The sequence below is a fragment of the Thermoascus crustaceus genome (genome assembly GCF_041956765.1).
Source record: "Thermoascus crustaceus strain CBS 181.67 unplaced genomic scaffold VTN00scaffold_2, whole genome shotgun sequence".
In the NCBI taxonomy this organism is placed as follows: domain Eukaryota; kingdom Fungi; phylum Ascomycota; class Eurotiomycetes; order Eurotiales; family Thermoascaceae; genus Thermoascus; species Thermoascus crustaceus.
In genome coordinates, this window is record NW_027192528.1 from 4,238,009 (window position 1) to 4,262,673 (window position 24,665).

The following is a 24,665-nucleotide window of genomic DNA, read 5'->3' on the forward strand; positions in this document are numbered from 1 at the left end:
TTTTTGTTCTTTTGGCTCTCCTGGAAATGAATCCGCTTCTGGAATGGATGCCCCTCGTTCCCATCTCTGACTTAGGAGCAGCCCGGAGCTTCGTTTTGAAGCAACCCTCTGATCATGGACTTTCCAGGAGGGGCTACCACGAACATACGTATCATTGTAAGTGCATATATTCGCGTATTAATAACCTTTGAACATCTCGTTTAACGATTGGGAAAGGATGGGTTCTCCAACATCTATTGGAGGATATACACGGAAGAGTCAGCCGGCGCCACCCTCTCTCCTGAGGGTCTGGCCAACGGTTATGCAATCCTCAAGCACCTCAGTCGACTCAAGGACCTTGAGCTCAGATTGAGGAATCTTGATTGCCTAGTATCATGTTATCCCAGGCGCTTTGGTCTGTGGGTCTTCTCGGCCACCCCGGACTTCGAGAGCTTGAGCCCTCTCTGTCCGAATGGGGGCAGCAGCGAGTCGAATAGGCTCCTTGTTGGGTCCGCATCCTTGAAAGGTTTGTCTTTTCCTTCGATAACATGATTCCATGCGCTGACGATCTTGAAACCACAGTGTCGGCCTCAGGAAGCACAACTGCGGTTGAATTGATCAAGACTCTCTCGCCGGATCCTCAGACTCATGCTGCAGGGTCATCGGGATCCCAGAAGGCTTCAAATGCAGCAACCCCAGCCAGGCCAGGTGATGGCCAGGGCAACTCAGCAGCCGTATATGCATCTTTTATTTCCGCCGTCGCAGGTGCGATATGTCTTCAGTTGATTCGTCGTCATAACGCAATACCCCTTGGAACGCGCACTCTCTTTACCGCCGTTGATACAAACGGCTATGATAGCCCAACAATCCTTAATGATAACCCAACCTCAGTCCCTTCCCTAACCACAATCCGGGTTGAATTGACTTCTCCCGGGAAACTGATCGTTTCCTTGCACACAATATCCCAGCACGGAATAACGCGCCTTTGGGCACCAGCTGGGCGTGCTGAAATTGCTGATGCTCAGCCTGATACTGACCTATGGCTATCTCCCAATGGCACGGTTGGCAGACTGGTTACAACCGATATAGCACAATCGACTGCTCCTTCGCCAAGCTTACCAAATTCCCAGGCCATGGAAAGCGAGACCTCCCAGCGTATGCTTGAAATCAAGCGTAGACAATGGAAGGTCAGTGTGCTAGAGTGGCTTGGAAATGTCGGGCTTTCGGTTGATTCAATTGAAGATGAAGCATGGGTTGAAGTCGAAGTGACCGAGCCATTCTACGCCAGACTCGCCGCGGAGAGCTGGAGACAAGGTGACAGTACTCAGCCTCCATATCCACTAAAGCGTATATTGTGGCCAGCCAAATATTGCTTTAGAAGAACTCAGGCGACATCCCCTACGTTGTATCATGGGCTGGGAAGCTCTATTACAGACGACCTTGACCCTTTGGAGTTTGCTGAACAGTGGTTTCTTGCAGCCAGTTCTAGGAACGAGGCGCTCTCCAAAGACACCGACGTACCTAAGGCGCAGCAGCCCAAGGTCCAGGAAATGTCACCCTCCAAAACGGATGTCCTGGAAGGTATTGAAAGCCTAGCCCGAATACCTCAGTTTCCCGATCTTCAAGCGGCAAGCCTTGTGTACCCGACACCGCCAGACGGTGCGGTTGCACAGGGATCAAGCAAGGATATGTTTAGCGAAGGTTCGGATCTCGGGCCTTCCAAAGCTCAAAATGAAGGCTCTGTGAAACCTAGTGAGCAAGTATCATCTAAAGATCGTCCTGAATCTGTGGTGATGACTGGCTTTGGTCCATCCAGGGGGCTTGCGGTTGGATCGGGTTTTTATGACACGAACGATGACGATGATGATCTCTTCGGTGAAATGAACGAAAAGGATTTCGGGTCTAAAGGCATCAGTGATGCAGACTTTAGCTTCTTTGATGAGCCTAATTTCGGGGCGTTGGGAGGTGACAAGGCGATGGAAGACGTCCAAGACTCGCAGCAGAAGGACATTCAAGTAGCTGAAGTTGAGCCAATAAAGTCAACCGAACTTGGTTTGGCTGAAAATGCTCCATCTGCAGACAAGGATACTGGCGGACGTGGCGAAAACATTGAAAAACTTGTCAATGATGATAGAGAATCGAAGCCTAGTCTTCATATGGCAGGATCTGAGATCAATCGAAATGAGATGGAAGGACCTTCGGACCATCCATCCCTAGAAGACCAGGGGCAGGAACCAAGTCCTCCTCTCAGTCCTATGGAAATTAAAAGGATACTCTTCTCCGAGTCACGCCCTGATGAAGGCACGCAAGAAGCAGGCAGAACACTCTTGGACAGCGGTGGTTCAGAAAAGCGGAGTCGGAAGCAGAGCCGTTATGATCCCGTGCCCTTTCAGCAGAATCTCCGTTCCTGGGATCAGAAGTATGGCGCTGACGGAATGTTTTGGAGGACTCCTGCAAAAGGAACCTCTGCACCTGTCAATGCTACTGGGGATATCCCCACCGTTGGCTTCCCACTATATGAAAGGAAGATTAGATCGGTCCCCCGTGGACAGGCTAACGCCGCAAGTACTGACCATGGTACTCCACTGAGCAGCATACCGGCCGATGTGCATTCTGCGTCTGTTTCTAGTGATGAGATGAGCGATGATAGTAGCGAAATAGTCTTTGAAAGGGCCACGTCTCCAACGACAACCACAAATCTGAAGAGAAAACGTCCGATCTCAGAGGCGGAAGAATCAACAGCTTCGTCCCTAGAGCAACTCTCAATTTCCGGTGACCCGGATGCTGCCGCTTCTCGAGAGGACAATTCAGCCTTTTTAGGAAACTTCCTGTCTGTCTTCTCCGATTGGTCCTTGATAGGATATTTCTCAGTCAGACAGAGTCAGATCTCTCCCGTCCTTACACGGAAGGAAGACGAGATCCAACTTGCGCAGCTCATGGTGGATCAGCTTACCCAGTCATCACTAAACCATAAACTTGATGGGCATGTGGGTTTACCTGATCTGGAAAATGATACGTTTTCGCTCCGGACCTTTCTCGAGGACACCAGTGTCATGGGAGAAATCGTGAGGCTTGATCTAAAAGGCTATGTTACCGTGCAAGATAACACGATCGCACTGCCTACAAACGAGGGATTACCGCCTCGTCAAGCGGCTCAACGAAAAGACCTAAAGGGCTCTATTACGAAACTGCCACCGCCCCATTTGCGCATCCGTCGTGGCAAGGACTACCTGGAACTCCTTCCTCCTGCAATTCCGTTCTGGGAGACCTTTGGACTGGAACCTGCCAACGGGGAGAAGAACATCTTAGCCTATTGCATCCATCCTCACAATGCAGCAGAAGGGGCCGATGCGTTCTTGGAGCGCTTGAGCTTGCTCTATTCTAGTTGTAATTTAGGGAAACATGTCCGGGGAGACAAGTTGGAACGAGGACTAGGGTCATGGAAAGTCAACCTTTCTGGCGAATCCAGCTATCCCTCTACGATGCAATCTCTAAGAGCACTGTGTGAGGAATTAGGTATGGTCGTCTTCTGTTCCTGAAATATCCATTGGCTTTTCTAACTTTTATCAGGAACCCTTCTCTCGAAGAGCCCTCCAGGCAAGGATAACGTTGTCATCTACATCATAAATCCGTTCACTCATGGCGCTGCACTTGCGGATATTTGCTCGGCATTCTTGCAGATATTTCAGAAATACGTCGGTGACGTAGATCGACAGCACGCCCGGCAACTCAATGAGCTCGTCTTGCAGATAATCCCTATGGACTTTGTCTCATCGCCAGAAACGATCGTTGTCCCTACGCAAGCGGAGTATCTAAATCTGGCACTGGAGGTTTACAATCGATGTCCTCCAAGAGATCCAGCTTCCAGCGTCATGGGTTGCGCTCCCCCGGTACTCCTCGCAGAGCCTGTTCCGAAAGTCATCAATTTCAGGCTCTCTTCGGAGAGGCTCTCGCCGTTGCAGGAAGGGAAGTGTCTCCATCTCGCGTTCTCAAGAAGCGCAGATCAGCGCTGGGTCACCGCCGCCTGGTCTGATAATACGGGTTCTTTTCAACTGGCCTTGTCTTACTGCCTCCGCTCCAGGGGCTCGACTGTCTCTAGAATCATTTCAGACGTGAGATATGAGGTATGGGAGACAACCAGGGAAATCATGGACAAGACTCAGGCTCGCTGGAGAGTTCTCCTCGTAAAAACAGAACCCATAGATCAGGAGGAGGTCGATGGTAAGATTGATGCCCTTTTCAATGATGTCTATTAGGCCAGCTTGCTAATGGCTTTTTAGCGTGGACGGCCCTTGTCGAACGACACAATCAGACGAAATCCATACCGGTGGAGCTGACCATATTCAGCGTCAACACCACTCCGGACCTATACCTTGAGCTTCCCCCTTCGCAAATACAGATGAGCGTTTTCAACCCGCAAGCATCTAACACACCGGTTACGACGCCTCACACTAGCGCCCCTTCACCGGACCAGTCCGGTAACGCAACCACACCCACCAGCGGTAGCATTGCAGCTGCGAATGTCCCGACTCCGACAGAAGTATCTTCTGCCGATCTGGAGTCGGAATCTATTCTCATTGATGTCTGCGATGAGTCTTGGGGGATTATACTTTCTCACCGTCTCAGCAATTCTCCTCACATCACAGACTTCCGTCCAGCTCTGGCCAGCGGATATCTCCTTCGACGAAAGGGTATCAGCGACAGCGATGGTGTGTTCGCAATGAGCGTGAATCTCATATACACGCAGCGGCCATTGTCGACATATGAAACACTCCTCAGGGAGGTTCTGGGCATGTATCGCGATCTGGCAACACTTGCGAGGGCGAAAGGGACCATCAATGTACAACGAAATACGCTGCCGTGGCACATTGCCACGGCGGTGAGGGCGCAGGAAATGTTGAGCTATGTTCTATGATTTCGCAAGACTTAGCATATCATTATGAGAGTGAGCGGCGGGCATACGGAGTTCAAGGTTCTGTTTATAGGATGTACTATTCTCGGGTCTTTTTGTTTTGGATACACCATTTTGCACTGCGTCGGATCGTTTGGAATTGGGTATACCACTTGTTTGCATCAATTTCTTTGTACTCAAGGTTAGAGTCACTGCATACTACATACTTGCATTCTGTGATTATCAGTTAGAGCATCATATGTCACGGCTCGAGTCGCCATATCAATTATTCACCAGTTTACAAGATACTTGCTTTTCTGCCAACGACCACGTAATACGCACACGACTTAGACTATAGCATGGTATCTGGACTATATCTAGTGCTGCCAGCAAAGATCAGGCAGGGACAACCTATTTTGCTTCCGAGGGAATCAACTTGTCCAACTCCTTTAGACATCCCTGAAGCGCCTTCTTCCCCACGTCATCTGTCTCGTCATCATCCTCCACGGAGTTGTAAGGGAGATCGAAATCGTGGTCCCTTCCTTCCACGCGGAAATAAGCCACCGGCAGCCCGACCTCGCGGCACTTCTGAACGAGAGCCTCACCGTCCTGGACGGGCACCGAGCGATCGACCGTGCCGTGCGTCACGATCAGCGGCGGCAAGTCCTTCGTGACCGTGAAATCCGTGGGGAACAGCGAGCGCACATGCTCCGGAATGGCCGTCTTCCCCCTGGTTGCGATGGCAGTACCAAGCCCCTTCACGGCCGTCAAGTAGTCGACATACAGCCCCTCCTGCACGATGTAGCGCACCAGGCGCCAGCGCGGGTGCTTATTCTCCAGATCTCCGTCAGGCGGAAAGGTCTGTCCGAAACTGATCTCCTTGCTGCGGAGGATCTGGTCGATCTCTGCGCGAATCTCCGCCGCCTCGGCGGGCGACACGTTCATGTCCCGACCGCCCTTGGTCGTCCAGATCCGCGACGTCGGATCGCCCATTGGGTAGATGGCCAGGATGGCCTTGGGGACCGGGTCCCTGAACCGCGTACCGCCCTGGACGGCGCAATATCCGCCGCCGCTGGAACCGGCGATGACCAGCCGGGAGGTGTCAACCAGGCCGGGGATCTCGACGTTGAGGGTGCGCGACACGAAGGTGTAAGCGTCGCCCAGGTCCTCGACGAGCTCCAGGCCCGTGGACTCGGGCAGGACGCGGTAGTCCGCGGAGATGAGCGTCCAGCGACGCTTCAGGGTGGCCTGGACGAGCCAGCGCGGGATGTGCTTGCGGTCTCCGGTGATCTTTGACAATGAACATATAGCCGTCAGCGAACGTAGTTCTTTCTGTGAGAGAAAGGTCGCTTTGTTGTTATATATATATAAATATTTCGGGTCGTCTACGTCGTTGTCTCCGTCGCATGTCGATTGCATCAACCTACCAGATAGCCACCGTGAAAGTACAGCACCGCGGGCTGTGGCCCCGACGGGCGCGGATCGACTGTGTACACGTCGAGCTGGAGGGCCTTGCCCTGGACGTTTTTGTATGTGTAGGTCTTGGTGACGTACTGCGCTGCCATGGCTGGAGAGCGAGGTCATTCAAGACAGTGACTGAACTGAACTGTGTTCCAGAGATGTTGCAAACAAGTACGGCTTTTGCCCACCTGTGGACGGAGCAGCGGAGATTTCCCGTCGGGCACTCCTCGGTAGCTCAGAGTTGTGCCTGAACTTTGTGAAGCTTGGACGACCCGCGCCCTTGGTGGAAGTGGAACGCTGGATCGTCCTCATAGAGAGGAGACAAATGGGGCGCCGTTGCGACGAACCCCCACTCGTCTTTTGGTGGCGTGGAGATCAACCTCGGTCGGTGGAACAGCGTGAGCCGTGGACCCAAGGTTCTTGCGAAAAGTAGTCATATCGTGTTTGTACAGACTCGATATCTATGTAGCAGAGCTCATAGGTCGTAGATTGACAGAATCTCACCCCATCTTATCTCTCTTCTGCCTCCTTCTATAGTCTGTCAGTCGTTGGCCTTGTTAGACCAGTATGAAGCCCCTATCGGGACCCCTAAGTTAGGGCGACCTCACTTAGTCATCATATATAGCATCAGTAGACTGGCACTCCTAAACAAAACAAGCAAGTCACTTCTCACAGTCTTCATTCTCTTTTAGTTACCTTGGGGCTCAGGACCGGAGGAATGGGAGGATGGTGAGAACCAAGCAGCCTCAGCCTGCGGAAGGCGAGGTCTTCCGCATCCTTCAGAACAATCGACGTCAGATTCTCTCACTCAACAACAATCATCACAAGCGGAAAAAATTAGCCAATCCTTGGAGTCTATATGGCAGGAAAAAGTCTCCAAAACTTCAAACAGCATTACCGCATCAAGCAGACCAGAAATCCTCGAGCTCATCACTCCCCGTCTTTTTCGAGGTTCCCCCCCCCCCCAAACACCCAATCACCAGCCATGGAGATATGCATATGCTTAAGCCACCGCGAAAGTTGAGGCCGGTGTGAGTAAATGCACTTTTGAATTAGGGCCGTAACCTGAAGTCTTGCGTGTCATTCGAACGTTTCTAGAAACTAAGCCACGCACCTCGTATATCAGGCGTCCCAAGTGTGCCTTTGCGCCTCGCCAAGCCTCTCACATCATTTATCATAGAGGGTGTTGCTATTGGCTTCCGGCCTCGATGTGGAAAGGCGGCCCTACGGTTGGATGGCGTAGCATAAGCTGCATTAGGTAGCCAGGCGACCAATTTCTATATATGGGCGGTAGAGGTGGTGGTGGTGAGATATATAAGTGCCAGGAGGCACTTCCATGCTAAGACTCCTGTTTTATTCCTCAGTTCATTCTCATAATTTTCTATCTACCATGATAATTTATATCATTGAGTTGATTGAAGAAGCTTGCGGCTTACCTTGACTGCGAAGTGTTGCAATTCGGCATACATACCTCCTAGTGGGCCAAGTACTGCTTATATACTTGCTGCGATCAGTACCCAAGGTTAGGAGGTACAGATTGCGTCCATCTGAAGGACCTCAGTCCATCTTCCTACGTCCATCCACCTATACATCCCTTTTCCTTCCTCTTATTTACAACTACCAAATACCTACCTACCTATACTGCACGGATATTATGCAGAAGATCTAATCTGACTAACCAACTAATCTAACAGAGAACCCAGGATCTATCTGGTACCCACATAGCACTTGCAGCACGACCCAATGTGCTTCAACGACCGCTCCGCGGCCGCAGACACCTACTATCCACCCCGAGTCCGCAAGGTTCGTGCGTCTCATACCGGAGGTGGACACCGGAGGGGAGGCAGAGGCCACTACCATGGTGGATATTTGGGAGCTGCCGCTTCCCACGGTGGTAGTGGTGGACATCATGGTGGGCACCACGGAGATGGTGGAGGAGGATGGGGGGGAGGAGGTATGTGCAGTGTTCCATGATATACATACATGTCTCCACTCAGACATGATATGTTTTTTGATGATGCCATTGCTCACTAGGATTGTTTTAGGACATGGTGGTGGTGGGGCTGGAGGGTGTTAAGTAGAGGACGATGATGGTGAAGATTAATAAGGTGACCGGATGGGATGTTTGCTTTAGCTTTCTGCAGGATATACACCACAATCGACCTTTTTCATTTTAATCTCAACCTTCAGGACATTCCCTAGCCATGAAAGGGGTGGAGTTACCGATAAAAATCAGGGATAGAATCTGCCGTCAAGTAGTCCCTCTCTCTCTCCGCCACTTCATTATCTTTCAATCTAAGCCAGTTAGTTCAATCCCCAACGAGCCTATTGCTTCTGAAGGTGTACTGTTAACTATGTAATCGAATTTAGACTTGATATAATTATCACCTGTAAGATGGACTAAAAGGTTAGAAGCTTTCTCGCAACCATCTTCAATTGAAATCCGACGCCGAAATCCAGCCAAGATCATCATATGCGGGGAACCAAGTAAATGCTTATCAAGCAAGACTTGAAATTTGGTTTCTACACCAAGCTCACTTATTAGTATTAGTATATGTCTATAAATAGCTCCAGTTGCCGTGACATGTCACGTATGCATGTACTACAAATCTAAGAGAGCTTATCAATCACAATCAGGTGAGTTGAATCATGCCATCTTTTCTCTTTCTTCTGGAAACCAAGGTCTGCAAGTCGTATTGGGGCGCGGCTTGGGATGCGCCTGGCACATCCCCAAGATCGCCTTTGCCTTGCCAAGCGTGATTAATCACCAACAGCTCTGTAGCCGCCTACCTCCGGATTGTTGAGCCTCAGCGTGCAAATGCGGGGCAATTGCATGGTATTAGCGTAAAACCAGCTGCATAGCCAGCTGGTCAATTGGTCTGTGTGTTAGCATTAGAGCGAGATATATATACCCTTGTGCCTCAGCGTTTTCATGTTGAACTTCCTGTTCCACTTATTGCTCCGATTTGCAACCTTCTTCGACATGACGAGGCCATTCGATGAAAGTTGCAGTTGACTTTACTGCAACACTTTTTGTAGTTAGGTGTATACATGTACATGCCTACTACCTCCTAGGCCAAGCACGGTGTCATTTATAGGTGCCGCGCTGTACATACATTACTACCTAAGGTAGGTAACCCCCTCTTCCTCTCACCCTTCCTATCTACACAAAATTATGAGCAAATACCTAACTAACCAACCTGACAGAGCAGCTAGCAATTCTATGGAATAAAAAGCACTGTAAAATACAATACAATGTGTTTCAACAACTCCTCCACGGACGATTCCCCCCAACCCCCCCGAAAAGTCCCCTTCTGGAAAAGACGCAAGAGAGCAGCACAACAAGCACAAGTGGATACGGCAAATGTGGTTGCATCATCCACCCCGCTCACTTCGCCCCCGCCTCCTCCTGCCCCCGTGCCGGTGCCGGTGCCGGGCCCGGTGCCAACGGTGAGCGTGACGCCGGCGAAGGAGACTACTAGCACGTCTCATACCCGAAGCAGAGGCGGCTATGGAGCAGGGTCTAGCGGTGGAAATGGTGGGCACGGAGATGGCGGTGGTGCAGGCGGAGGAGGTACGTGTGCAGCACTCTATGAGGATAGCATCCACTAACTAGCATTAATCTAGGAGATGGTGGTGGAGGAAACGGTGGAGGAGGAGGAGGGAACGGCGGGGGTTAAGTGGAAAAAGATGAGGGTCAATATATAAATACAATGCTTGCATGGAACGTCTGCTTTACTCTCAGTACTCTTTGCAGAGATACACACCGCACTTGATATTGGTCATAATTTTGTCACATCATGTGGTGGATGTAATTACCCAATGACCGATGCATTGGTATATCCATTCCCCTCAGATTCCATCAGAGACAACAGTACATCCAACGAATTCCAGGCATACACTCAAACGTTCCGTGTCAGTTTTACTATGTGAGTTGTATACAACTATCTCCTCATGTTGTCCATCGTATATGTACATATGTACTGCACGTACCTTATTAGAATTCATCAACATCATCCCTCTGCAGTGCATATACACTCCTGAGGTTAGTACTATATATACGCTAGAACCTTCCTTCAGACACAATGCCACGCATTCTCATCGGTATAGTGCCCCGGCCCCTTGAACACATTTCTCCTCGGATACCGACAGTGCTTCCGTCTATACTCGATCGCAGAACCTGGCCCATCAACCAACTTGGCCCCACGTACAGTCTCAGGCGCAACGCCCTCTTCAACCCACTTGACCACCGCCATGAGCACGTTATCCTCCGGATCCGTCCCTGTAAACGTGTTGAGCTCATTGCCGATGGCGCTGGCGCCTTCGCCTTCGTCGCAGTGAGCCATCCCGCTGATGGGGAACAGGCGGTAGAACTGGTCCAGTTCGGACGGGGGCAGTTTCATGGTCTCCGCGACGCGCGCGTAGTACAGCTTCGAGTTTTCGGAACTGATCAGATGATCCTCCAGCCCGTGGTACGTGAGGACTTTGCCGCCCGCATCCCGGAAGGCCGTAAGATTGCTCTCCCAGGTCTGGACGTTGAATGGGTTTTGAGCCAGTGCAACAGAGGCATCGTGGACGTTGAAGGTGGCCGGGTCCCAGTTAGGATCATTATAGACAACGTAGCGATACCAGTCGGTGCTGTAGGGGAAAGGGGTTCCGCTATATAAGGTGGTTGCGCCCTCGATCTCGGAACCGGGTTGCATCCTCGGGTATAAAAGGGTGCCATTTTCTCCATAGTATGGGGACAGGATCTCTCGGACTGTGTGGGCTTGGATGCCTGTGAGGCATGTGTCTTCGTTTTCTCCGGGTTTGCAAATCAGGGTCTCAATGATGGGATGGCAGAGATCAGGGTCTTCGATGATTCCATCCACCGCGCCATCCAGTCCGTCGCACTGCCGTAGGATCTCTTGGTGGACAATTTTCCACTCAGCGGGTGAGAGGAATGTATCCGCTCCAGGGGGTCCGGTGATGGTGAGGAACCACGCACTCCAAGACAGAAGATTGATAAAGTTGAATGCTGGAGCTCCTGCAAGCACTCCGTCAAATTCCTCTGGAAACTCTTGCACAGCTTTGAAGCCCTGACGACCTCCCGTTGAACAGCCAATATAGTATGATTTTTTAAATCCTTCTGGGTAGAACAGCTTCGTCAGCTGCTTGCCAACAACCACGCCGGTGTGCAGAGACCGATACACGAAATCTTCGATAACCTCCGGGTGCTGATAAAACGGCTCCCCTGAAGTGCCATTGTGGCCATTGTTGGCTCCAACGGTTGCGAAGCCCAGAAAGCTTCCGTACGCCAGGTCGTAATGCTGTATACCTGCAAGCCGACATTTAGTACATCTCCATCTCTTTTCACACGTACAGTGAAATACAAAGCGAGACTACAGACAGCCTCCCAGACCTCCATTGCCTGAACTCAAAAACCGCCCAGTATAGTTCCTGGGAAACCACGCTTCGAGTGTTATCTCGCTCTGGTTTGACGTCGAGACCGCCATGGAAACACGACACGTATCCGTTATGACAAGCTGCCACGGCTCATCGCAGCTAGCTGGATTGCCCACGAGGGTTAGGTTTGTTCCTCCAGGGACATAGCTGGCAAAGTTGACTCTGACATTTGGCAGATCAACCTTGTCGGGGAAGCTTGCGCAGTTAGAGCGGAACTGATCAGAAGCGAAGACGGTAGTTCCTAGAGGAAGAAACAATGACAGACAGCGGAGAAAGGCCATCTTAAGTGCCTTTGGACAAGCCCTGTACCATTGGCCTAGAGAAGGCGAGCATCGCGCCACTAGCCCAATATATACTATGGAAATATAGTATGTGATAATATAGCATGTGATAACATTTCTTCTATCATTACCATCTCCCGGAAAAGCGGCACCGATCCACGAGACCGAGTGCGGCACCAGACCACGGGAAAAGGCAATAGGCCCTAATTGTTGACTAAATACCTACCTAAATTTATCAACCCATGCATCTCCTCCATGTGGAGAAGAGCGGGGTCTACCAGGATAAATGCCTATCGGCCGTTCTTCGGAAAATCTATATAATGGATTGGTATTAAAACGAACTTACCTACAAGGAACAAGAAATTTGTCGATACCTCCATCTGAGTCCGGAGAAATAGGAGACACGGGCAGTCTGAGAACGATAAATTCGCTAAAATGGCACTCGGGAAAGTCCAGAATCAAGAATGTGGAACAGGCAACATAGGATCAACATGGATATGAATTTCCCCCGCAATATGGCTCTGGAGACGCGCAATAGTCATAGTCATTCCGTATGGGGTATAGCGTGAGACTATCACACCCTTTAGAAGTACAGGACCTTGCTCCCTTGCAGCAGGGAGATGTTGACCAGCCAAGAACAAATTAGCTTGTGAGTGGTCTCCATTGGGAGGTGATTATCGCTCAGGGCTCAGGGATTGTGGATGTTAAATGTGTGTAGTCATTATATTGACTAACTTGGTAAAGACAACAAACCACGTTTTGTCCAACATACCTGGAATCAATAGCCAGGGCAGCCAATAAGAATGATACAGATGTTAACTATGGATCACAAGGCTAAGACCCAGGATCTTAGTGCTCAGGCTTTAAGAACTGCCTCATGGCCTTCATTGTCAAAGAAGTATGAAAAAGTGACCCCAGAAGATGATTTTCTACCAAGATTTAAATAAAAGATTGGTTTCACAGAAACTTTCTTTGCCTTGTGACACTTTTACCAACCTCTCAGCTGACTCAACACGCTGTTCCCTATTATTAGGAAAAGAAAAACATCCATCTGCTTACCACACCTAAAGCGAATAGATAACAATGAGAAAAAAAAGCTCACCCCCCTTGGACTCTCCACCGGGGAGCCATCAAGGAAGCTACAAAACCCCCGCCTATGCTTTTGGCGCGCAAGGATTTTACTATTCCTAGACCCTCAAGCCTGCAGCAGCCCTTATGGGATGTTAGCAGGTATCGACAAATATCGAACCGCTTCACTTGAGCCGCCGAAGGCAAGGATCAAAGGCGGGGCCGTAAGTGACCAAGGGCAGAAGGGGGAAGGGGGAAGGGAGGGACTCAGTCACCCAGCCCAGTGGACTTAACCACTAGGCCATCCCCGGGTTCTTGTTGTCAGGTGAAGGGTGAGAGTAAAATATAACCCAGAGGGCGGTTACCTGGAGACCGCCGGTGAGAAGGAAGGTGGAGGCTCTGCGCCGGAACTGGATTGCTCCGGCACCTTCATTGATTTTTGAGGTCCTCAATCGGGCGGAGTCTAGTGAACTCTCTGTAAGATTAATCGTGAGACCCAGAAGAGATATAGATTTCATCTTACCTCTACAATTGACAGCTTTTAATCGGGATCCTCCCAAGTATGGGACTCTAATCGCCTTCGAGTGAACGCAGTTTACCTACATAGGATCAACTTCAAGATTACCTACTAAATTAACAGCATATACAGGAAAATTGCCGCGTCTCTGTCTGTTATTACGCTGCCGTTAGTTAATAAAACGAAGAAAATGGACTAGAAGACCTACTCCTAAGAGCTCGTTTCAACTCGGCCATAGAAGCCATCTCTGGAAATTTCCAAGGTATTGGCATACCGCTTCCAGGAGCAACAGTCTCATGACAGCATCGACTCCATGTGACGAGTGATAATGGTCTTGATGAATTGTGTCAAGTGTAAAGTCAGACTAGGGCAACACCGGGAAACCGTAAGCCATGTATTCCGTAAATCCCCTAACTCCCTTTCCTTTAAGCTTCCAGATCCTCAGAATCAGCCTCGAAACCTGATGCCGAAGAAGACAACCACAAATAAGAAATGGAAACAGCAAATCTGGGAGGTAAATAAATGATGACGCTTGTAATGATGCAGATAAATAACAGGAGTCGTCATAAAATTGCAATAGATCTCAGTGAAAAACATCCCTCTGCAGTAACATACTCTAGTATAAGGATCTGAGAGTGAAAAGAAGCGGCCCTAGACGACATTATTAGAACGAGAACCCAAATACAAAGTGTCTAAGGAGACTTACCACCGCAAATTAGAAGCAACGCCACGGCAGATCTCGGATACTGTGCAGCAATGAAGGAGCAAAGCAGAGCAAGTATCGTCCACGGCGAATATGTCCCAAGGGAACCACTGAGAATGGGTATATCCCTAAACCTGGAGGCCATATCCTCTATGGCAGTTTCAAGGTTTGCCGCGTTAGCTGTCACCCGATCCAGCAGCACTTGCGCGACTTTGATATTGACGCCGAAAGCCTCCTGGGCTTGTGATTGCGCTTGGAGCGCTTCAGCTTGTAGTATCTGGGCCTTTTGCAGATTCTCGGCCTTCAGCTCCGAGTCATCCAGTGACTTTTCGAACTTTTGAAGTCGCTGATAGAATTAGTATTAATCCACAGAAAGTAGGTAAAAAGCGAGACAAACTTCAAAAATCTGGTGTTCCATTTCGTATAGTGACGAAAGCCGCTCAGCGAGCCATTTCTGTGTCACAATTTAGTGCCGTGCGCATACTTGGAACAGATGCAGAGATACATACTAGGGAGCTATCAAAGCTATCGACGCTTTCTGAGAGTCGTGCCATATCTTGCACCAGCAATGAATCAAGCAATGATCGCATAGCGAGTGCCAGCTGGTAATTGATCTGGGCTTCTTGCTTGTGTGCTTGTGCCAGTTCTGCGTTCGTTGCTATGTTCTCTTCGCGGACAGCGCGAAGAGTACGCTGCAGACGATCGACTTCTCCGGTTGCGTTCCGAATTTCCTGGTCCAAATTACATCTCTATCCTCTGTAAATTGTGGGCGTTCTCACCTTTCCCAGAACTGTAGTGTCTGTTTCGACGCCCTTCAATATCGATACCACGCTTGTCACAGCAAAGCCAATGGTGGTTTCAAACTCGCGAAGAAAAGTCGCAAATAGGCCACGGGCTTGTGTTCCAGCTTCCTCCAGTTCACGAAGCAGATCGGACCGCATCAAGTCAGTTGCATGTACGAAAGCTCTGTATTGAGCAGACTCAGCGGCAGCGTTCCGCACGGCTTCTTGCAGCCCATTATTCAGCTTCAGGGTATTCTCCGCAACTGCTCGATGGAGTTCTAACAGCTCCTCTTTTTCAATCTCAATCCTTGCTGCCTGGCACATCACCATCGCGTTTTGTCTACTATTGCTGTAGCTTGTCCACCATTGAGGTCGTGATTCTAGCGACTTAAGGCACGACTCCAGCAACGCCGTCGGAATTGTGTCTACCATCTTCGACCCCGAACGGTCACCAGCCACAGGTTTAACTGCCTCTCTTCCCTGTTTGATTGAAACATGGAGAGGTGAACATGAAGAAGGAATGGCTGCGCCTGCGCCGGTAAGCTCACAGACAGCGAGTCTCGCCGCATAAAGCGACTTAACATTGTCAAGGATCATAGATGCATCTGCCGCAGAATCCTTTGTATTAGTTTTAATAGACTGACAAGATGCAAGAAGTCTTGTGGCTGCAATACGGTTGCAGGAAGGAGATGACTTCATCGATTCTAGTAGCTGAATCGCCTCCGTGAAAATAGTGTCCTGCTGCGAGGATTTGGAATTTAGAAACGCAATCAAGTCCAGATCATCAGTGGAGCTGTTAACGGGCGCTGAAATTCCTATTAACATTAGCTGGAATTGAAGCAAAGAAGACGATGTTGCTATATCGAAAACCTACTAGCATCTTTGGAAGTCGAGTAGGCATAGGTGGATGGTGAGAATAACAGAGAAGAAAGAAGGATAAAATAAAAAACAAAGCAAGAAGCGGCCATCACGGTCTTCATCCTTGTGTCTCAGGCATTAAATGAGAAAATAGACAGTAATTGAATGTAGGAAACAGATCAAGCAGTGCTCAACCTAAACTTAAGACCATGCATTCAGTATCAGAAGAGCAAAGAGTAGAAGGCAAGTCAGAGAGAAAAAGTCACTAAGAAATTATATGTTTTCCACTCTCAAAAGCTAACAAGTTTCTCTCAAGTTCCCAGATAGCAAGGAAAATGGAGTGCAGTCAAGAGAGAGTGAAGTGAGCAGTCCAGTGTCTCATCTACCGCGATTAAGAAGGTATCGCATTCTGGTGATCAAACCATCAGCATCTTCACTAATCGGAATGCTGCCATCAGCGATTCATCTTCTTTAGTATCGAGACCCTTGAATTCATCAGATAAGTTGTAGGAGGAAGAAGTCGAGCGCAACGACATGGACCCGACCAGAAGCATATAGGATCACGTGATAGAACTCTAACCCGATGAAGGATTCAGATCTCCGGGCAAAATCGAGATTCGAGATCGAACGCGGAGGAGAATCGAATAACAGTTCAGCCCACAATGTCTTGCGCCGTGTCTCGGAGCTGCTTCAGGCAGCTTCTACGGGATCCAGTACGGAATACCTCGCTCCCCGCCTTCCTCGTCCCCGCGTTCTCGCAGCCCCTGCGGGCACAGTGCTTTTCTACAACTTCTCCGGCGCAATCCCGTGTCGGCGGCGCCCCGATATCGATACCGCCAGAGGTTTCGCTGAAGTTCATCGACCTGCCTCAGACGCAGGTTCGGGGCAGGGCAAAGGAGACCCCTAAGACTGCCATTGAGGTCAACGGTCCGAAAGGTATGTCAAACTGTCATCCAAAGGTTCTGCTTCGGAGCTTCATAGGTTATGGCTAACGAACGGGATTGAACTGGGCCAGGCCAATTGACGCTCCAAATCCCTCCCTTTGTCAGCGTCTTCCACGATGAATCGCTCAGAAAAGCGACCCTCTCCGTGCAAGATTCTACGGAAGCTCACCAACGTGCCATGTGGGGTATGTTTCTCAACCTGTGTTGTTTTGTCCGAAATATTCTTTCTGACAGCTTCGCTTCGACAAATAGGCACGATGCGAGCACACCTGCAGAACTACGTCCTAGGTGTTTCCGAAGGCCATGTCTGCATCCTTAGTCTGGTCGGTGTCGGTTACAGAGCTTCCATCGAGTCGACCGCAACCACCGTCGAACCCGAGTACCCGGGTCAGCAGTTCGTCTCTCTCAAGGTCGGATACTCACACCCAATTGAGCTGGGAATTCCCCAGGGTGTCAAAGCCAGCACGCCGCAGCCTACGCGCATTCTGCTGGAGGGTATCGACAAGCAAATCGTCACACAGTTTGCGGCGGAGATTCGCGAATGGAGGAAGCCGGAGCCATACAAGGGCAAGGGTATCTTCGTGAACGATGAGACGATCAAGTTGAAGGCTAAGAAGATCAAATGATCCTATCGTTCCTTGGGTTTTGTCTTGTATTCTTTTATCACCTGTATATCTAAGCATGGTGTTATGCTCTGCGTTGGTATCAATGTACTCTGAGATGCATTTGGTTCGGGCTCTTCAACGCCTCGAAAATACCTATTTACAGAAAATTTATTTCAACTTCAGAACGACCTGCACAGCATCGATGACCTGGTCCTGAATTGCTTTTGGTGCAGCAATAACACCCTTGTTTGCTGCCAAGGTCCTGCCCTTACTGAAATCCAGACACTGACCGTAAATATCCGTCACTTGACCTCCGGCCTCACGAACAATCAGGTCGCCAGCCGCATGGTCCCAAATCTTCTCCTGGTAGTCCATTCTGACCGGCAGTCGGAGGTAGATGTCACCAGCACCCCGGGCGATCGAGCAGTACTTCGCCTGCGAGTCCAGCCGAACGCTTGGGGATGTAATCCCGAGGCGCTGAGCCACGGCCGCGTTATCACCCTGGTTGGAATGGCCTGCCTCAACACCCTCACAGAAGACAGCCTTCGAGATCTCAGGCACAGGGCGCATAGAAATCGACTTGCTCTGGGAGAGAGCACCGGTAGAGATCGGGCGGCTAGTTGCTCCCGCGCCCTTCACTGCAGCAAAAATAACTCCCTTACCGGCGTCGTCTGTCTGCTGACCACCGATATCCGCGGAGAGAGCCTGGGTGTCATCAATTGGCAGGTTCGGGCAGCCAATTGCACCCACCTTGACGTCTCCGTCTTCGATCAGGGCGAGGCAGACGGCGTACTGGCCGCCTCTGAGGAAACCCTTGGTGCCGTCAATGGGATCAAGGGCCCAAATGCGTCCTTTTGGTCCACCAACGCTCTTACCCTGATCAATGATGTCCAGCATGGCCTCCTGGCTGGGCAGCGGTCCGCCAAGCAAGCTGTCGCTCTCCGCATCGTCCAGCTTGATATCCTTGACCAGATCCCAGATCTCCTGACTCAATTCCTTGTCCTGCCGCAGCTCACTTGCTTCCTCCTCCGCTACTATCTCGTCCGCGGGGAAGTTTTTGCGAACAGCCTGGATGATGAGGGCCTGCGCGCCAAAATCACCCTTGGTGACTGGCGACTTGTCGTCCTTGGCCAGCGAGCCCTTGGCCTTCTCATGAAACACCTTCTGAGTGAAGAGGGTTGCTCGCTGCACGGCAAGCTCTGCAACACGCAGCTCTTGTTGGTACGACATATTGGCGACCTGGGGTACGGGCCGTGGAGAAAAGACGATGTGGGAGGAGAAAAGGCTGAGGCGGGACCGTAATCTGGCGACGACGCTCAGAGCCAGGTTGATAGCGGAGAGGAGGAAAAATCTAGGCCAGACTTGTTCGCCTTAACGGAGAAAGTTTGGCCTTCCTTGAAGGGGTTGACATAAACTAATTAAAATAATCAGCCTCAGGGAGGACGAGGGACACAGCTCATCAAAACGGCCCCTCTCCCGCGTTGAGGATCAACGAGGCCCGCGTCTCTTTTGGGCCCGCCTGTATCGGGGCGTCACAGCAGTACGCTGATACGGGGTCTTGGCGTCGCCCCCGCACTAGGCCGTTTCGGGATCGACTCCAGAGCCGCGGCGTTGGCAGCGCGAGGGGCAGTCACGGGGGACGATGCCCGAGTCGGGCTGGATATCAGGTCTCCGTCGCTTCGTCTGCGTTCTCCATCGAACGCTACCTGTGCAACCTGTTTGGAGTGGTCTGTGTACAAGAGGGAGTTCTCAGTCGTCGTCATCAATTTCTGCAGAAACACACCGCTTGCCGTTGGACGCAGTGCGGTGAGTTTGCCAAGACCGACATATGGCTTCACCGTGAATAATCGCATCACCAGGGTGATTAACTTGTCCTCTGTTGACAAACCTGGGTCTTCGCACTGTTATTTACGATCTGTGATCGATGCTGTTCCCCTGAGGAACAGGTCTCGGGAGCTGTGCCCCGTTCTGCTTTCTCAGACCTCTCACAGTCTGGCTCTGATAACTACATCGGAGTAGGTCCATAGCTGAGCTTGTTTCTTGTACAGTGTCTGTGCAGGTTTGAACTCTTCTGACATGTGTCATAGTCAAAGCAGTCTCAAAGAAGCTCTCCATCATGTTTCGCGAATCGGTAAGTTTAGATGCCTTGTTCTTGACATCTTTCATATCACTTGAAGGCTCTCAGAGCTATCTTCATTATACTCTGGGAATGTACCCTGTCCGAGCTTGGCAACGAAGAACCTTTTTTTATCCCTCAGTTGCTTTCTTAGTTCAAGCGGGATGTTTTCAAAGTGCAGGTTTTCTTTCTTCTTCCTTTATCTGTATCTTCTGAAAACTCGGTCTACTATTTCCCTTCTTTGCTTAAATACCTTCCCTCTTTCCTGTGTCATGAAATATATTTCATTGGATAGTCCTTTCAAGTTGACACTGGACCATGACTAACTGTAAATGTTCCTCTTCAAGAAGCCGTATTCTGCTATCACGGTACAAATTGAGAACCTCACCAGCGAACAGTACGAAGTCGATGATTCCAGCGGAATCGTTGACCTCATCGAAGTTGTCCGTCTGCAGAGCAGCGGACCAGCAGAGGCAAGTCGAGCCCTACGAAAAAAGCTGTAAGTTCACTTGATTCTCTATCGCTCTATATTCATATCTGACATAGAATCCACAGGAAATATGGCAATGTTCACCGGCAACTGCGAGCTCTCACCATTCTTGACTTTCTCATACAGAATGCCGGCGAACGGTTTTTGCGAGGGTTCGCTGATGAACCCCTTTTAGAGCGGCTACGCATTGCTGCTAGCGATTCCGTCTCCGATCCAGCGGTGAAGGCTAAATGCAAACAGCTTTTCGGGCAATGGGCTGCGGCCTACAAAGACACGCCAGGCATGGAGAGGGTCACAGCCCTCTACAGACAGCTTCCGAAACGGAAGCAGCCAGCACGTCAAGCACAAGCCAAGGTCCTCAGGGACACAGGGGACCCCGGCGAGTTACCAATGGGTCATACGGTTTCTGTATCATCCGGGTCGGGCCCTCCAACGATTCTGAGCGGTCCCAGGGCTTCCTTGTCATCCTCTAACAAGCCCGGTCTTCTGAGATCGTCCTCAAAGAGGAAAGACAAGAAGAGCCGTCCAAAGTCTTTCAGTCTCGAGAAAGAGAAACCGGAAATTCTCCAAACACTTGCCTCCGCTTCAGTTGCCAGCACTAACCTCATGAACGCACTGAAACTGGTCAATCGCGAAAACCAGCGAGTGAGCGAAGATCCAGAGGTGATGAGCCGGTTTGAACTTTGCAAACAGCTCAGACGGCAAATATTGCGCTACATCCAAAATATTGAGAGCGAAGATTACCTGGGAAGTCTGATTCACGCTAATGAAGAGCTCGTCACCGCACTGATGGCATTCGAGGTCCTCGACAAGAGCGTCGACTATGACAGCGACAGCGAGGAAGACGTTCGCAGTGCCCAATCCTCTCCCACGCGCCACAGCTTCTCACCCGCACGGAGTAACATGAGCCGGGACCTCAACGAGGGTTTCGCTGGTCTGGTGTTGAACCCACCACCCAAACCACCTAGACCGCCTCGACCCATGAGCATCTCCTTACCTGCTACTAAGCCTTCCTCGTCGCGACGAGTTTACGACAGTGAGACGGAATCGGAAACCGACGATGATGATGACGATGATGACAACCCGTTCGGAGACAAAAATGCCATTCGCACGCCGGCTTTTGAGAAGTCTGAACCGACATGGTATGTCTTCTCTTTAATTCTTTTCTACTGTGAGAGCATATACTCACAGTTCCCCAGGCGAGAAGTTTAGTTTATAGTTTAGCGCATTCAACATTGCCACTCACGACGATGATCTGTCAAGTCCTTTCGCACTTCGTCAATCTATGCCACCAGCAAACGTCGATACCTCCTTGCACTTCAATTATATTTTCTTTTTCCATTACTGAACAGCAAAGAACAACTATAAGACCTATACCCTTAGCTAATGAGCCTAGACTGGCACTAGCATACGACGGCGCGAGGGCTTGCAGGTAAAGACTTGCTAAGGTTTTATGGATCAGCAAGGCATGGCGTGTCCGAGGGAGCTTGGATATGAATACTTTTTTTGAGGAATAAATATCTGTCTATAGTGAGGTAGTAGGCAAATGGTGTCACCGTATGTTTAGCGTTAAGTCGCAGTACGTATAGATAAGAATTTCTTTTCCACGATTTTATGGATAGGATTAGATTAAGAACCTGCCCCTACCTAATCAGCCAGCCCTGGAAGCTAGGTACCTAGCTCGATCTGCTATTATAGTGCTAGGCTGCTCCTCACGGAGCTACCTAAGGGGCGGTGACAGACAGATAGGTCCATACGCTCGGTGCAAATGGATACTACAGGCTGGGTGCTGGGCTGGGCTGGGCCGGGTTACCTAGCTCGAGCTGAGTTGGTACTATGGAATCATCTGATCGGGTCTAATTTGAGAACGGACTATACTACGGTACAGCATACCATAGGTACATGGTACCTATGTGTTTATCGATTATGTGTACTGGATTCATGGTTGTGGTATTGTTCTTGTGTCTCACTAGGTACCTAAGTGTTATTCCTAGTGTGCGTAGAGTACCTGTGTTCACTACATGGATCCCTTCCGTCCTGATAATCTCAGTCAGTCACTCACTCACTCATTTAATCAAGTCAGCCCAGTAGTAGTTAGTATATTACTTTACATCCTGGAGGGGATTACTGCACTACACTGTAGTACTTGCAAGCAGAATGGATGGTGCTAGTCAGTCAGTCAGTTATTCATTCAGAATGAACAATTGATTGATCAAGTTGAATATATGAGTGAACTGAGTTGTGAGAGGACCCAGATAAAGGGGATAGGTAATCAACCATGAATGAGTACGCCGTCCAATGATGCAAAGTTGCATTCCCTCAAAGGCTATAAGAAATTGTTCGTTACCAGAACCGTCAAGATGGTAAATAAATAAATAGATAGATAAATAATACCGCTGCCCTCAAACATGACACGACACGAGAATAACAAGAGGGGTATGGAGATGAAAAAGAAAAAAGAGAAGAGAAACGACACTACCTATCTACCTATGGCCCGAGATAAAGGAAGGAGAAAACAGGGGAGTGAGAGAATATATATGTAATCATAGGACTTTAACCTTCATCCACTCGCTCGTCCCAACACCCAAATTCAATCCATTCCGCTCCCACCAGCGTCTCACGCGCGCTTCGGCTCCAGACGCTGGGTCCGCATCCTCCAGCGCCTCCTCGATATCGCACGTCTTGAACTCGACCCGCAGCCCGCTGCGCCGCCACCATTCGAGGACGTGGTCATGTCCGTTCTTGGTTGCGCCAACGAGGACCTGGTTGTCGAAGATCATCTTGGGGCCCTTGAGGCGGTGCCAGAGCTCGAGGACGTGGACGTGGCCGTGGGTGCTCGCGATGCGCGCGACGGATTCGGAGTGCGTGTAGGGAATGCCCGAGGCGTCCCACCACGCGAGGGAGGCGGTGCTGCCGGACTGTGCCGCAAGGAGGACCGACTTGCCTACTTTCAGGGGGATCGGGTTCGAGGCGGGTGCCGTCGCGGAGGCGTTCTTCCACCACTCCAGCACGGCGACACGGCCCTCGGCGCTGGCGGACTCGAGGGCTCGCTCGGTGTAGCGGAGTTGTAGGCCCGAGGTGCGCCACCATTCGAGGACGTCAACGAATCCGGCACGTGAGGCGCCGTCGACAGCGTCAGCGATGTAGTCCTTCGTGGGCAGGGCGGCGGCGTCGCGCCACCAGGTCAGGATGGTGGGGTTGCCGTAGATGGCGGAGGCGCGGTAGGGGAGGTTGGTGAGGCGGGTAGTAGTCCAGAAGAGATCGAGGTGGTTTTCGGAGAGGTATGTCAGGATGTCAGTGCGTGAGAATTTGAAGATCAGGTGGCATGCGAGGTCCGAGAGTGGTTTCCAGCGAGGCAGTGCTTCGATTCGCGACTTGATCGCGGCGAAGGAGCCCCTGAGGATGGTGTACTCTAGCGACGCGGGTGTGGACATCTTCAGGATATGTGACTGCCACTCCTTCGGGACTGGGAGATTAGTCGGGATGCCGACGGCTTTGGCGATCTCCCAGTCCCCCAGGTGATCCTCGAAGATGTTCAACCACAGCTCGAGAGGTAATTGAGGAGGACCGTCTTTTCGTTTCTGTTGCAGAGGATGTACCTGCGTCGCCTGGACGTTACCCTTCTCACATGGCTTCTCAGGCTTCGACGCACCCTCGTCCTTCGAGGTCCCATTTGCACTATTATCGGCATTTCCACCGCCAGATCCATCTTTCGGTAACCCAAGCTTCTTCTGGATAACCTCATTGAACTCCTTCAGACCCTCCCAGGGTATTTGGACCAACTCCTCCGGGCTCACAGACTTCCATAGCAAAGGGGGTATCACACTAATCCACGGCCAAAACTGTTCAATCTCCTTCAGCTGCCTCTTACTGAGCGGATTGTTCCACTCCGGCACTGTCATTCCCGGTATTAGAATCACCGGCTTCGTCGAGTCCCAAGTACGGAGAAGCGCAAGCGTCAGTGTATTCGTCAGGCCATATAGCATTGCGCCTAACGTCCCAGCGTCCACAGGCGCGACGATGAGCATATCAGCCCACTCGTGCAGCTCCGCAGCCTTGGCCGTCAACCATTTTCTGGTCCCCGTCTTCTTCTCGAACGTATGACTATCCACCGTATCCATATAATGGGGAATCTTATTCGCGCCCGCGAGAAGGGCTGACGGCTCATCCGTGATTAACCGTAGCTCGATATCGGGGTTCTGAGCGAGAGACGGCAAGACGTTGTCCATGAACGCGCTGTCTGTTGACAGGAGAAGACGTTTTCGCCGGCGACATGGCTGCTCCTCCTTCACCTCCTCCCTTCGATCGTGTGAATTTGCATCAACCATTATCTCCCGAGTATGTATCTTCTTTGAAACGATGCTCTTGTGATCGTGCGGCGTGGCCTGGATATCAGCGCAGTATCCAACTGCCATGTCCACGCCCATATGCAGACCCGACCACCTCGTGTGACGACTCGAGCTTGCAGTCCAATGTGGATATCGTCCTGTAGGATGTATTAGGTGTATCGAGGGAGCCAGTAGGG

The 24,665-nt window shown here is 50.6% G+C and overlaps 11 protein-coding genes across 11 annotated transcripts; 5 read left to right on the plus strand and 6 right to left on the minus strand.

The window, feature by feature from the left end:
* Positions 1–114: 114 nt before the first annotated feature.
* Positions 115–4,894, plus strand: VTN00DRAFT_5017 (uncharacterized protein; the record flags this gene model as incomplete). The annotated part of the gene is made up of 5 exons (XM_069431504.1): positions 115–156; positions 217–505; positions 562–3,495; positions 3,550–4,200; positions 4,260–4,894. 5 exons carry the CDS (start codon positions 115–117, stop codon positions 4,892–4,894), a joined length of 4,551 nt encoding a protein of 1,516 aa, XP_069290532.1.
* Positions 4,895–5,281: 387 nt separating this feature from the next.
* VTN00DRAFT_5018 (uncharacterized protein) lies at positions 5,282–6,435 on the minus strand (the record flags this gene model as incomplete). The annotated part of the gene is made up of 2 exons (XM_069431505.1): positions 5,282–6,160; positions 6,298–6,435. The coding sequence occupies 2 exons, from the start codon at positions 6,433–6,435 to the stop codon at positions 5,282–5,284; spliced, it is 1,017 nt and encodes a 338-aa protein (XP_069290533.1).
* Positions 6,436–7,324: 889 nt separating this feature from the next.
* Positions 7,325–8,412, plus strand: VTN00DRAFT_5019 (uncharacterized protein; the record flags this gene model as incomplete). The annotated part of the gene is made up of 4 exons (XM_069431506.1): positions 7,325–7,362; positions 7,756–7,853; positions 8,026–8,285; positions 8,377–8,412. The coding sequence occupies 4 exons, from the start codon at positions 7,325–7,327 to the stop codon at positions 8,410–8,412; spliced, it is 432 nt and encodes a 143-aa protein (XP_069290534.1).
* Positions 8,413–9,586: 1,174 nt separating this feature from the next.
* VTN00DRAFT_5020 (uncharacterized protein) lies at positions 9,587–10,011 on the plus strand (the record flags this gene model as incomplete). Its single annotated transcript, XM_069431508.1, has 2 exons — positions 9,587–9,905; positions 9,959–10,011. 2 exons carry the CDS (start codon positions 9,587–9,589, stop codon positions 10,009–10,011), a joined length of 372 nt encoding a protein of 123 aa, XP_069290535.1.
* Positions 10,012–10,407: 396 nt separating this feature from the next.
* VTN00DRAFT_5021 (uncharacterized protein) lies at positions 10,408–12,057 on the minus strand (the record flags this gene model as incomplete). Its single annotated transcript, XM_069431509.1, has 2 exons — positions 10,408–11,648; positions 11,721–12,057. 2 exons carry the CDS (start codon positions 12,055–12,057, stop codon positions 10,408–10,410), a joined length of 1,578 nt encoding a protein of 525 aa, XP_069290536.1.
* A 1,364-nt stretch (positions 12,058–13,421) lies between these two features.
* Positions 13,422–15,457, minus strand: VTN00DRAFT_5022 (uncharacterized protein; the record flags this gene model as incomplete). The annotated part of the gene is made up of 5 exons (XM_069431510.1): positions 13,422–13,600; positions 14,349–14,691; positions 14,743–14,799; positions 14,855–15,076; positions 15,125–15,457. 5 exons carry the CDS (start codon positions 15,455–15,457, stop codon positions 13,422–13,424), a joined length of 1,134 nt encoding a protein of 377 aa, XP_069290537.1.
* A 1,190-nt stretch (positions 15,458–16,647) lies between these two features.
* Positions 16,648–17,555, plus strand: VTN00DRAFT_5023 (mitochondrial 54S ribosomal protein uL6m; the record flags this gene model as incomplete). The annotated part of the gene is made up of 3 exons (XM_069431511.1): positions 16,648–16,921; positions 17,001–17,114; positions 17,182–17,555. 3 exons carry the CDS (start codon positions 16,648–16,650, stop codon positions 17,553–17,555), a joined length of 762 nt encoding a protein of 253 aa, XP_069290538.1.
* A 147-nt stretch (positions 17,556–17,702) lies between these two features.
* VTN00DRAFT_5024 (uncharacterized protein) lies at positions 17,703–18,764 on the minus strand (the record flags this gene model as incomplete). The annotated part of the gene is made up of 1 exon (XM_069431512.1): positions 17,703–18,764. The coding sequence occupies one exon, from the start codon at positions 18,762–18,764 to the stop codon at positions 17,703–17,705; it is 1,062 nt and encodes a 353-aa protein (XP_069290539.1).
* Positions 18,765–19,066: 302 nt separating this feature from the next.
* On the minus strand, positions 19,067–19,387 carry VTN00DRAFT_5025 (uncharacterized protein; the record flags this gene model as incomplete). The annotated part of the gene is made up of 1 exon (XM_069431513.1): positions 19,067–19,387. One exon carries the CDS (start codon positions 19,385–19,387, stop codon positions 19,067–19,069), a length of 321 nt encoding a protein of 106 aa, XP_069290540.1.
* Positions 19,388–19,650: 263 nt separating this feature from the next.
* VTN00DRAFT_5026 (uncharacterized protein) lies at positions 19,651–21,352 on the plus strand (the record flags this gene model as incomplete). The annotated part of the gene is made up of 4 exons (XM_069431514.1): positions 19,651–19,665; positions 19,998–20,149; positions 20,206–21,282; positions 21,340–21,352. 4 exons carry the CDS (start codon positions 19,651–19,653, stop codon positions 21,350–21,352), a joined length of 1,257 nt encoding a protein of 418 aa, XP_069290541.1.
* Positions 21,353–22,683: 1,331 nt separating this feature from the next.
* Positions 22,684–24,567, minus strand: VTN00DRAFT_5027 (uncharacterized protein; the record flags this gene model as incomplete). The annotated part of the gene is made up of 1 exon (XM_069431515.1): positions 22,684–24,567. The coding sequence occupies one exon, from the start codon at positions 24,565–24,567 to the stop codon at positions 22,684–22,686; it is 1,884 nt and encodes a 627-aa protein (XP_069290542.1).
* Positions 24,568–24,665: the final 98 nt, after the last annotated feature.